Source organism: Drosophila gunungcola, unplaced genomic scaffold (genome assembly GCF_025200985.1).
Source record: "Drosophila gunungcola strain Sukarami unplaced genomic scaffold, Dgunungcola_SK_2 000001F, whole genome shotgun sequence".
Classification (NCBI taxonomy): Eukaryota; Metazoa; Arthropoda; class Insecta; order Diptera; family Drosophilidae; genus Drosophila; species Drosophila gunungcola.
In genome coordinates, this window is record NW_026453197.1 from 16288072 (window position 1) to 16300214 (window position 12143).

A 12143-nucleotide genomic window follows, 5' to 3' on the forward strand; every position below is an offset into this window, starting at 1 on the left:
TGATGATTATATTAAAATAAAATTAAATTAAATCATGTTTAAAAATATTAGAGCTTTAATTGATTACCAATTTGATACACTTTCTATCTAATTATGGATTTTATTTTTTTTTTTTTTGTTTAACAAAACGAATTCTTTTATAAAATACAAATCTTAATAATGATTTTTGATTCTCAGGCAAAACGACATTGGTCTTAAGCGCTATCAGACCAAGGATTTGTTCCTCCACTTGGTCTCGCCCACGATAATTGTGATTCTGACCGTGATCCAAGTGCACTACTTCCACAAACGCTTCATTGCCTCACTGCAGCAACAGCCAGCGGCGGCTGGCGGCTCGGCACAGCAGAAACCCACGGAGACAACTGCCCTGGAACCGGCGCCATCCAAGCGTCGTGGCAGCGCCGGTTCACTGCGTCGATCGCAGGGTCCTTCGGCGGAGGCTGCTCCCGGAGCCACCACCGATTTCGAGACATCTGTGCGGGATTTGGTGCGCATTTCGTTCCGCAAGATCAAGAACAAGTCGGAGTACATTTTCAAGAACTTCAAGGACGTCTTCTGGCGCTTCCTGGAGCTGCACATCATGAAGGCTGTCTATATCGCAGCCTTTGTCTGTAGTGTCAGCGAAGTTTGCGTCCTGCACATTGTCTTCGTGGGCTTCTGTGTGCTGGGCGCCACCTCGCGCAAGGCTGTCCAGGTGGTGATCAGCCGCCTCATCTCGTTCATTGTCACGATCATAGTGCTGTCCAAGATGATCTATCAGATCGGGTACCTCAGCCACTCACAGTATAATGTGGTTTGTGTAAGTAGCTGCTTAGTTAATAGGTGTTTTTGATGTTTTAACTTAATTTCAATTGTATTTCTCAGTCGGACAACCAGACAGCCAACAATGCCGAGTGGATAGGCCTTACCAAGGCCGACAAGGTAACGGGTGGACTGATGAGTCTGCTGCGCACCTACATCATCTACATGGTAATTGTGACCTTGCATGCAGTGATCACTCTGCGTCAGCTGCAAATGCGCGTCAAGATCGGTGCCTTGAATGCACCACCCACCAAGCTGCTGTTTCCCAACATTATTCGAGCTGATGCTGAAAAGGATCTGGTGGGATTGGTGAAGTATCTCCTCAACTTTGGCTTCTACAAGTTTGGCATCGAGATATCGCTGATCGCCCTGGTCTCCACCATCACATACCGCCAGGACATTGTGGCCGTGGCCTATGCTCTGTGGCTGGTGGTGCTGTTGCTCCTCAGGAGATCGCAGTGTGCCAAAATATGGGGCGTTTTCCAGGCCTTCTTTGCCATCTCCATACTGACACAGTATATGGTTTTGGTTGGCCTGCCGCCGAGCTCATGTCTGGGTAAGATCTACATTGCTTAGCCTAATGTAATAGATTATAATAGTGGAATATGTATTTCAGTTTATCCCTGGGATGAGGGCACCTTTGGCGAGGGCATCCAACGCTGGACAATGCTGCCGGGAGCCCTGCACTTCAACCACGTGCCCAAGCTGATCTTCGACTTCATTGTGCTTGTCATCCTGAATCGCCAGAAGAGCATCTTCTGCATCGAGCAGCGCTATGCCAGCAACGATGACTATCCCGGTGGCAGCAACCGCAGTGTGATCGCGGATATCGCTCAACTGGGTCGCGTTCCCTTCGACAATCCCACCCACGATTTCTGCTCGTACATACGCAACTACTCGGACATACTGAAGAACGGAGTGCTGTGCGGCTTCTACTGGTTCACCCTGGCGGTGGTTTTCCTGGCCGGCACCAATATTGCTGATCTGCTGGCCCTGGGCTATCTAATCGGGGCTTTTATATTCCTGTGGCAGGGCTCTGACTTCTATCTGCGACCCATCCACACCATCATCTGTCGCTGGAAGTGGCTGCTGGCCTTTAATGTGACGAATATACTGATCAAGACGACCTTCCAAATGGCCGGCTGTCTGTTTATGACACAACTGACCACCGATTGCTGCTGGCTGGTGCACATGTTGGGCATCACCTGCACGAGTAATGCTCCTAAGGAGCAGGTAATGCTGCCCGAGGACACGGTTTCGGTACTTTCGCCCGGCGAGTGCCCCAAGATCACCCATCAGGTGGTTCTGCTGTGGGACACCATCTGCTTTGCCTTCATCATCTTCCAGCTGCGCATCTTTAAGTCTCACTACTTCTGTCACATCATCACGGACACCAAGGCAAATAATATCCTGGCCTCAAGGTGGGTCTTCAAAGCCTTTATGTTTTATTGTTTAACCGATTGGAACACTTTTTATTACAGAGGAGCCGACATTATTGAGAGCCTGCGACACAAGCAGATTGCCCACCGCCACGACCATGAAAAGCAGGTGCTGCACAAGATCAAGCGGAAGATGGAGCGCATCCGAGCCACGCAGCAGAAGATGCTTCGTCCCCTGGACAAACAGACCCACTTTGATGGTAAGTTATCCTTCAAACTTCTTGGGGGTATTCTCCCCTCCTTTCTGTCTTTTTTTTGTCGGCCATCGTATTTCGCGTCGCGTTTCTTTGCAATTTTCCATTTTGTATTTTGATCGTTGGAAATTGTCGCGTGTGTGTCATACATTAATCCTTGGAATTCCTGAAGGGCAACGCACGCCCACGGAGCAGGCCATGTCCGAGGTGGCGCCTCTGGCCCACAACAGCAGCTTCACCTCCTGTCAGGGATCTGGATACCTGACCCCCGATGAGCACAGCTCCTCCAGCTCGGCCACTTCATCGCCGGCAAGGGCCTCGATCCTCTCCAGCAGTGGCAGCAGTTTGGAGAGCGTGGATAGTGCCGATGCGGCAGTGATCATCGAACCGGAGATCAATGTGATGCCTTGTGAGGAGATGGCGGACTATGTGGATGTGCAGTCGGTCAGTGAGGAGGAAACAACTATGGCCCCACCTAAAGATTCCCAGGGAAAGGAAAGCGCATTTAAAAGCCTGGATTCTTCAAAGCCCACCACGCCAAGTACGGATGCCTTGTCCACTCTTCTCACCGAAGGATTTTTGGAACCAAAGAGAATCTCTCTGGGATTAGCTCCCTCTGAGCTTAGTGCATCGGTGGGCATGCAAAGTCTGGCGCCTCCTTTGGCTGCCTATGCCACAGCCATGGCCTCCAGTTCCCTGCTGACCTCCAATATGACTCCGAATCTTCGCCGTAAACATCGCCGTCAGTCGTCGACCAATGCTGCTGTTTCCTGGAACGAAACCGTGTCCATCAAACGATCACCCATGAAAAAGCAAATGGTAAAGTGGGAAAATCAGGGATGCAAGGCCTTAAAATTATGTCAATGGATGGGGAATTTATTGATTTTTTAATTTATAATTTATACAAAAATAGTTAACATAAACATCTGGCTATTAAAAGCTAAATTTTGTAATCTAATATAAAATTCTGTGATTTACACTTTTCTTACCTGCGTAATTTTAAGGGTTTAGTATTTGTTATTTTATTTCTTAATTTTTTGTTATTATTTGTAAAGTTAAAAAGTGTTAAATTCGGCTTGCATCCCTGTAGAACAACTTCCTGCCCGATCATTTATTTCTCCCACACCCAAAACAGTCGGCGGATAAGGAGGAGGTGGTGACCATGCGCCACAAGTCGCTGCACCGCCGTCACCAGAGCATGGGAAATGCCAGCTACTCGCTGGATGAGGGCTCCCAGTCGCAATCGCAGCGCAAGCGACTGTCCGGCAACTTGTCCGGAACCAAAGATGAGACCTTCTTGAGGTCCGCCCAAAGACCACATAGCTGGGGACCCGTGGGTACGGCCTCCTATATGGAGTCGCTGATGTGCGCCTTCTACGAGCCCGCACTGCTGCATGGACCATGTATTGGATGAATCTTTACTCTCAAATAATAATAATAATTTTGCTAATGTTCAACGAAACTCTGTACAAAAAACAAACTGTTCAATGTGCGTGTTTTCCAAGCTAATGAAAATAAAAACGATTGGGGTCGTGTGTAGCAGACCCCAAGCAACTGCCTCTCCGAGTCTGACCTGTAAATAACACCAATTTAGATCTACTTTACTCCCAATTACTTCTTTATGGGTGAATGAAGGCGCGATCAGAGTGCCTGAGCGCTTCTACAAGTGTATTATAGCAAAACCTCTTCATCGATCTTGATGTGATTTCTAGAATCAGTTTCTTAACGCTTCTGGGGGTTGTTTACCCATGTTGTAAATCAAGATTTTTGATCTGCATGAAGAATCTCTAAAACTTTTCTAAATTTTCCTCAACGCTTTTTCTAGTACTTTTTAAAAATATCTCATTTATTTATTTAAAATGATATGGAATCTAATTTTATAATATTTCATTTGATTTACCAAGATTATAAGCATATTGAATGCCTTGGGATCGGTTCAGAAATATACAATTTACAACATTTCAAACTTCGGCCAGCCGTTGTTAGAGTTATTTATATCTTAATTTCAATTAAAACAAAACTTCTAAATTCTATTCGTTTTTTTTTTAATATTATTTTTTGATTTTTGTTTTATATATTTATATTTGATTATTTTTTAGAACATGGTTATCCACTTCCTGCACCAACAGTACGCAGAAGGAAGGAAATTAAATTACATCCACATGGTAAAGTTTTTGTTTGTTGTGCCTTATTTGTTCGATATTAACTCCTGCTATATAAGCTGCCCCCATGCCATGTATATAAATTGTACCCGATTAACTGCATGAAGTTCTGTGTGCTGCTCTGTAAATTGAATGCAACAAGAAAAGCCTACCCCTAGCAAATATTTACTAATAACCATCTGAATGTTGTTTAAACACTATAATTGCTATATTTTTGGGAAGAAATGATGTGTGCTAATGTTATTTTTGATGATCACCAACAGCTACACGTGCTGGTGATTACTACATGTTTGAGGAGATGGATGATAAGTTTGAACTCGACTTGATACACGATGAGATTGACTTTTTGGAGGAGGAGAACATCACCGAAAGTGAGATGAAGATGCAGCGCCGCAAGACACTCTACGACGTGAGTTTATAGATCAATTATATTGGGATTTCCTTTAAGATTAGGCCATGCTGCATGTTATCCCCCTTCGCATGACTTTTGAACCATATTTAAATTCTTGTAAATTCCCAAAAAAAAACAAAAAAAACCAAAAACAAATCCAAAATTGCCCCCACTTGTGATCGAAGGTGTGGAAGGATCTCAATGATGCCGAGTACCGTCGCCACTTCTATATGCGTGAGCGTTCGTACGCCTCAGAGCCGGGCTCTCGCATAGCCCTGAAGTTGGACGACGAGAAGGAGAAGGTGGGCCACGACCTGGGCCTGGCCACCACCAGCGACGACGACGAGGACGACGATACCATTGAGTGCGATCTGGGCATGCGCACCTCGACGCTGTCCGAGCCACTAGACTTTGGGCGTCGCAGCCAGTCGCTGCTCGAGGTTGTGAGTCTGAAGTGCAGAGCTTTCTACTACATATATTGTCTTTAATTGGCGCACTTCCCGTTGATTTCACTTTTTTTGCTGCGCCCGCAATATCTGCCTGCCGACCAGCAGTTGGGCGCACTCACCTCAAAATACTGTACAAACAACAAACGATTTCTTGTATCTGCATTATGTATAAGCTTGGATTTTCGTTAAAACGTGTAAATGTTTATTTTTAGTTAAAAAGACAGATATAGTCTAACTCCTTGTGCTTTTTTGGCCCCACAGAAGTCGAAGGATGCACCCACTGGCGACTTTCCGTCCACCAGCAAGGGCATCTCCAAGGAACGCGATGCGGCCACAGCTTCCAGTTCGGCCAGTCCAGCGCCCACCAGGGATGTGGCTGATCTGCCCGTGATACCGCCACCTTCAACTGGCCCGGGGCGAGAGGCCACCTCCAAGGAAACCTCGGATAGCAAGTCCAAAATGGAAGTCGATAGCGGCGAGGTGACGGCCAAGGATTCCGATGAGGACTTCGACACCAATCCCATTATCAGACTGCTCGAGGGCTTCTTGGTCACGCTGACCATAAGACTGAACCGCTTCTCGCGCAACTATCGTTTTGTCAATCGCATTTTGGCTGGCGAGAAGAAGACCCTTAAGGTGGGTTGGGAAATCCATCTAGAGTAACCTAAATAGCATAAAGTAGCATAAATATTCTTGACCAGAATCAATTGCCTAGTCCATCGTTCGTCTGTCTGTCCTAATGAAAATCTCTATCAATCAAAAACTATAAAAACCCATCGAAAAAAGAGTTTTGGAATTCAACATGCAGATTTTAGTTATGCCTCCGCAGTAGGTATATTTTGAGGCATGGTAGAGGCCAGTTAACAAGCTATATATATATATTCGGTCAATATCTATTGACTCCCAAAAAATTTTTTCAAATCGAACCATTATTTTAGAAGTTATTACCATAAATCTACATTTTTGGATATCTAAAATTTCGCTCTTCTTCTTTTTGCACGCTCTTAGCCTGTAGTAGTAACCCCACCGTTCGGTAGATGGCGCTACCGGAAGACCGATTATTTTGCTGGGGGCATATTAATTTTGAATTTGGTTAGCTATGAAACGGGTACCCAATAATCGGCCACTCGACTATAGCGATCCTTTAACTTGTTTAACTTACACTCCAATTTTAATTGTGTTCTTTTGCAGGAATCCAGCTCGTTGAATCGCTTGGGACTGTCCAGTGCCGCTGCCATGTTCCACTTCCTCAAGTCCAATCTCGAGAGGTATTTAGAAAGCGATTCTGGAGCCCAGGTCCAGTGTGCGCCGCTTGCGTTGAATTTGTATTAAGTTTTGATTTTTGGAAACTGGAAACCCCGAGCGTCCCTAGAGTAGCGTGTTCTGGTCGCGTTACGAAACGTTGATTTTATTTGTATACCTTAATTTTCGTTAAGAGTTGTGTTCAGTTTTTGATTCAATATTTATTTCGTATTCTTTTTCTTCTTTTTATTTGCATATCCGTTTTACTTTTGTGTTCCGTGTGTTTGATACTCTGTACCTGCTTCCACAACATACTATATACTATTCTCGAATCGAACAACACACCTGCAACAATGTCTCACCACCTCACCTCCATCATTTGTGCCACCATGTTGTCGTTGTTGAACTCGAACTCGATCGATTTTGCTGTTGTTGCTGCTGCTGATGCTGCTGCGGTTGAAGCGATGAAAGCGGCCCGCCCGCCTCCACATCCACCCCGCGGCGGGTGGTCATCGCACCACCGAATGCCACCGAGCACACAGATCCTACCAGCACCACACAGAACACAGACACGACAACCACACCGCTATCACCACCCGAACCACTGCAACCACTGCAACCACCAACAACAACCAGTACACCACAGCAACAGCATCAGCACATTCGCGCTGTCGACGAAATCATCGAACTGCCCGTAGATACCGTCGATGCAGTCACCTCTAGGTAACCAAAACCACCCGAAATTATTTTGTTTTTAATGCAGGGATTCCAAAGAATTTCAGATTATAACTTTGATTTTCTTTGAGAAGATGTAAATCCTGTTTTCTTTATATTTTAAAGAAATTCCTGCTTTAAATTTACCAGTATTAAAAGAAAATACATAGATTTAAATTGGCTATGTCAGTTAAATTTGTCTGACAAATATTAAATTAAAACAAACTAAATTGACAAACGCAATTAGAGTAACACATTTTCATTTTATTCAACTTATTTATCAAAGCAACTTTATCAAAATTTAAAATATGTTAGTAGTTAAAAATAAATAGTTCCTTACTATCTAATTGACTAGTGCTAATTTAAACTGCACAGTAAAACGTTTAAATTATTTTGAAGCGTACCTACATTCTTTTATCTGCACAATTCTGCTCAAATTTTATTTCACATTTACTTTCATATATTATTTTAAAAATAATAAATTCCCCACATTCCATTTGGCTAAAATAGAGCTAAAATAATTCGATGTGTTTATGTGTATGTCGAAAAACCAAAAAATCCACAATGAACAAAAAACAGATCCTTACTAATTTCTTTTTCTTACATTTTGCATTTTTCTGCGCGCATTTCTCGATCATCTGAATAAATTTTTGTTTTGTTAGAAAACAATCAATCAATTCATCGCCGCCAGCCAAGGGGTAAGTAAATCGAAGCATACTACAAATCTAAGACTAATACGAGATCAGTAAAAATCGACTAACAACACAAGACATATGTAAATCCATGTGTCTGCTCTTTACGACTCTCTACTAAGATCTAATACTTCAGCAATTTTCTCTCTATATATATATATATATATGTAACCCCATCTAAACTGCATTGGTACACCAATTTTCCATTTCACTCCATTCCATTCCTGTCGCCACCCCACCATCCCTGCGATGTGTCCTATATAAATCGTATATATATAGCACGATGCTCAGTCGAAAATCGGACTGTGGCCTGCCCGAGATCCGCATTAAAGCTCCATCTCTCGAGCGCGGTGCACATTATTACCATAATCACCACAGCGGCGGTGGCTCAGGATCCTTGAGCAAGCACTGGTCCTACGAGCAGGTGGACAGGTACTGGTCCCGCCCACTAACTATGCGTATTGCCCACTCTATCCCTTAGCCAATTGATGTGCCTATTAATGTGTTGATGTCTTTCGGTTTGTGTTCGTAACGCTCTGTACTAACTCTCTCTAAACATGTGGGTCGATTTAAATTGAATAAAAAATACTTTTGACCATCTAATGACCATCTAATGACCATCTTCTTTTGGCATAAAGTTTTGCAATATATTAAGTTCCTACACTAAATTTCCGTACTATAAAAAAAACTAATAAACTTGAAAATAATTTGAAGTTTAATTGTTAAACTTTTAAAATAAATTCAAGAAGACTTAAATTTAAAATCATAATGAGTATTATATAAATTCAGCCAAGAATTTTAAAATTTAAATCGATCCACCCTACTCAATATCTATATGTATCTTTCAAGCTCATGCCCATCTTCATGATCATGGTCCAGCCTCATGACTCTACTAAAAACATCTATCACGACTCTTTGTCTCTCCCTCTGTATCTTTTGGTAATACTGTAACTGCATCTGTTTCTGTATTTGTATTTGTATTTGTATCCGTATCTCTGCCTCTCCACTAAGTTGTGTTCGCTGCTATGATTTAAACCTATCTCTATGCGTTCTTTGCTAGTATGTACCGTTGTTGTCTGGCTTCGATTAACCCTAGTTGATAACTAGTTTTGTGTTCCACCGAACTCCACACGATGCACTCGCATGTAGACTGTGGAGCATGCAGCGCACACATTCCCAAAAAGAACAGCACCCGGCATGTCAAGTTGATAGATTCCACCAATCTGTATGGGAATCTGAATCTATAGTCTAATTACGTTTTGTACGATCTTCCAGCGCGGGGGAATTCAACCTGGAGGAGGAGAACTTTGCCATGCGAGATCATCATATCATTGTGGAGTTGCTGATCTCCTCGTGGTACGCCTTGTTGGCCAACACGGATCTCATCTGCTATATTGTGGTGTTCGTCAATCAGGTAAGAGGTATTTAATTCCCACTAAAAGCCTATTTAAATTGATTTTCGTTTTACAGGTGGTTAATGCCAGTCTTATTTCGCTGCCGCTGCCCATAATGGTGTTCTTGTGGGGCACCTTGTCTCTGCCACGCCCCACAAAAACTTTCTGGGTCACTCTGATTGCCTACACCCAGGCCATTGTGCTGATCAAGTGCATCTTCCAGTTCAAACTGATCTGGTCCAACTACCACCAACTGCCCAATCAGCCGCTGGCACCAGCCAAAATCTTTGGCGTGGAGAATAAGGCACACTATGCCATTTATGATCTGATCCTTTTGCTGGTACTGTTCCTGCATCGCTATCTGCTTAAGTCGCAGGGCCTGTGGAAATCGGGCTACAAGGATACGGATAATCAGTTCACCAAACCCACCGCTAGCATGTAGGTTACCAGAGGTTCTTTAGATAATTAAGTTACATGTTTTATTCTTTTGTTTTCCTTACTAAGTGATGATCGCGATGATAGCGACAATCTATCGCAACCCGACTCCCGCCAGCTGAACGAAGATGCTGCTCAGAAGATGAGTCTGCAAGTGAGTCAGGCTTCTTTGCCTGGATCGCCAGAGTTTAGCAAGAGTGGCATCAACCAGCTAGAGTAAGTGTCTAACTAGACTTTAAAGTAATTATCAATGGTAATAATAATTTGCTTGGCAGACGCACCAAGTACACCTCTTCGCTGTACAAGTTCTTCTTTAGTCTGGTTCACAAATCCCGCCTAGCCACTGATGTCTATGCCCTGATGTTCCTCTGCGATTTTGTGAACTTCTTTGTGCTGCTTTTTGGCTTCACTGCATTTGGAGTGAGTAAAACTAAATATATTTTAACAACTTAGTTCATCTTATTCCCTGTTTTTAGACCCAACAAACCGAAAGCGACGAGGGTGTGCAGACTTATCTGGCGGAGAACAAAGTGCCCATACCTTTCCTGATCATGCTACTGGTTCAGTTCCTGCTCATCGTTATAGATCGAGCCTTGTACCTGCGCAAAGCCCTGGTCAACAAGATCATCTTCCACTTCTTCTCGGTGATTGGCATACACATCTGGATGTTCTTCGTGGTGCCGGCTGTCACGGAGCGCACCTTCAACTCCCTGGCACCGCCCATCATTTTCTACGTGATCAAGTGCTTCTACATGCTGCTGAGCTCGTATCAAATCAAATCCGGCTACCCCAAGCGCATTCTGGGCAACTTCTTCACCAAGGGCTTCTCGATGGTCAACATGATCGCCTTCAAGGTGTATATGCAGATCCCATTCCTGTACGAGCTGCGAACGATCTTGGATTGGGTGTGCATCGACAGCACAATGACCATCTTTGACTGGCTGAAGATGGAGGACATTTTCTCAAACATCTATCTGATTCGCTGCACCAGGCAGTCGGAGACCGATTTTCCGGCGATGAGAGCCCAGAAGAAGGCCTCACTTTCCAAGCTAATCATGGGCGGCACCGTTGTCCTGCTGATTGTGATTTGCATTTGGGGACCACTGTGTCTGTTCGCTCTGGGCAATGCCGTCGGCACCTCGAATGTGCCCTATCAGGTGTCTCTGTCGATCCGAATTGGACCCTATGATCCCATCTACACCACGAATAACTACGATAGCATATACGAGATCAATCCCGAGATGTACTCTCAGATGACTAATGCCTATATTAAGGAAAAACAGGCTCTGACGTTTATAGCTGGCTATGATGCAACGGATGTGGCCGCAGTTCGACTGGCTGGGAACTCGCCATCCCTTTGGAATATAGCTCCACCGGATAGGCAGCGGTTGCTAAATGATTTGAGAAATAGTGAGATCAATCTACAAACTAATTTATTAATATTAAATATATAATATATATATTTTTTTTAACTATTTTAGACCACACACTGAAGGCCCGCTTTTCCTATTCCCTCACGCGAAAGGCACCCGCCAAGGGATTAAAGGAGACTGTTGGCGATGAGCATGCCATTTCCCTGGACGAATCCTTCGAGGGACGCGCGGCTCTTATCCATATGCTTAGCGAGACTCATGATGTGGAGCCGGTTCCTAGCAATACCACCACCACCAATGAAACCACTACCGCTCCCACTCCCAAAGTCGAAGAAGTTGTTGTGATACCCGGCATGATACCCAAGTTTATCAAGGTTCTCAATTCGGGCGATGCCGCTGTGGTTAGTGTGCTGAGTGAGAAACACCACGAATACCGACCGCTGGTCATCAAAATGCATCGAGACAACGAGACCAATGGCTTGTGGTGGGAGATCCGGGACTTTTGCAACGATACCTTCTACAACGAAACGCTGTCCAAGTTTGCCTACAGCAACTGCACATCGGGCATAGTGATGTACACATTCAACGACAAGAAGTTCCCATCGACGTTCAGTTTCCTCACAGCGGGAGGGTGAGTGGGCAGAAGATTTAGCATGAATTTAAACTCAAAATATAATATTTCTCCTCACAGCATCATTGGTTTGTACACCACCTTTGTGTTATTGGCCTCGCGCTTCATGAAGTCCTTCATTGGGGGTCAGAACCGAAAGATCATGTTTGAGGATCTGCCTTACGTTGATAGGGTACTGCAACTTTGTCTGGATATTTATCTGGTAATTTAAATAGCTATGCCTGTG

General features: G+C 44.1%; 1 protein-coding gene across 15 annotated transcripts in view; it reads left to right on the plus strand.

The window, feature by feature from the left end:
* Positions 1-12143, plus strand: part of LOC128262704 (piezo-type mechanosensitive ion channel component) — a 29451-nt gene that overhangs the window by 15963 nt on the left and 1345 nt on the right. For 6 of the 15 annotated variants that reach the window (XM_052997133.1, XM_052997135.1, XM_052997136.1 and 3 more), the window contains 18 exons: positions 178-799; positions 865-1357; positions 1418-2222; positions 2283-2440; positions 4534-4599; positions 4860-5005; positions 5698-6072; positions 6628-6704; positions 7141-7401; positions 8055-8090; positions 8364-8516; positions 9360-9498; positions 9555-9916; positions 9983-10129; positions 10189-10333; positions 10390-11323; positions 11395-11917; positions 11978-12119. In XM_052997133.1, coding sequence (XP_052853093.1) covers positions 178-799; positions 865-1357; positions 1418-2222; positions 2283-2440; positions 4534-4599; positions 4860-5005; positions 5698-6072; positions 6628-6704; positions 7141-7401; positions 8055-8090; positions 8364-8516; positions 9360-9498; positions 9555-9916; positions 9983-10129; positions 10189-10333; positions 10390-11323; positions 11395-11917; positions 11978-12119 — 5584 coding nt within the window. Of the gene's footprint in view, positions 1-177; positions 800-864; positions 1358-1417; positions 2223-2282; positions 2441-2606; positions 3254-3569; positions 4475-4533; positions 4600-4859; positions 5006-5172; positions 5646-5697; positions 6073-6627; positions 6705-7140; positions 7402-8054; positions 8091-8363; positions 8517-9359; positions 9499-9554; positions 9917-9982; positions 10130-10188; positions 10334-10389; positions 11324-11394; positions 11918-11977; positions 12120-12143 lie in introns of those variants that run through there. The other 9 variants (XM_052997137.1, XM_052997141.1, XM_052997143.1 and 6 more) reach the window with 7 other exon arrangements.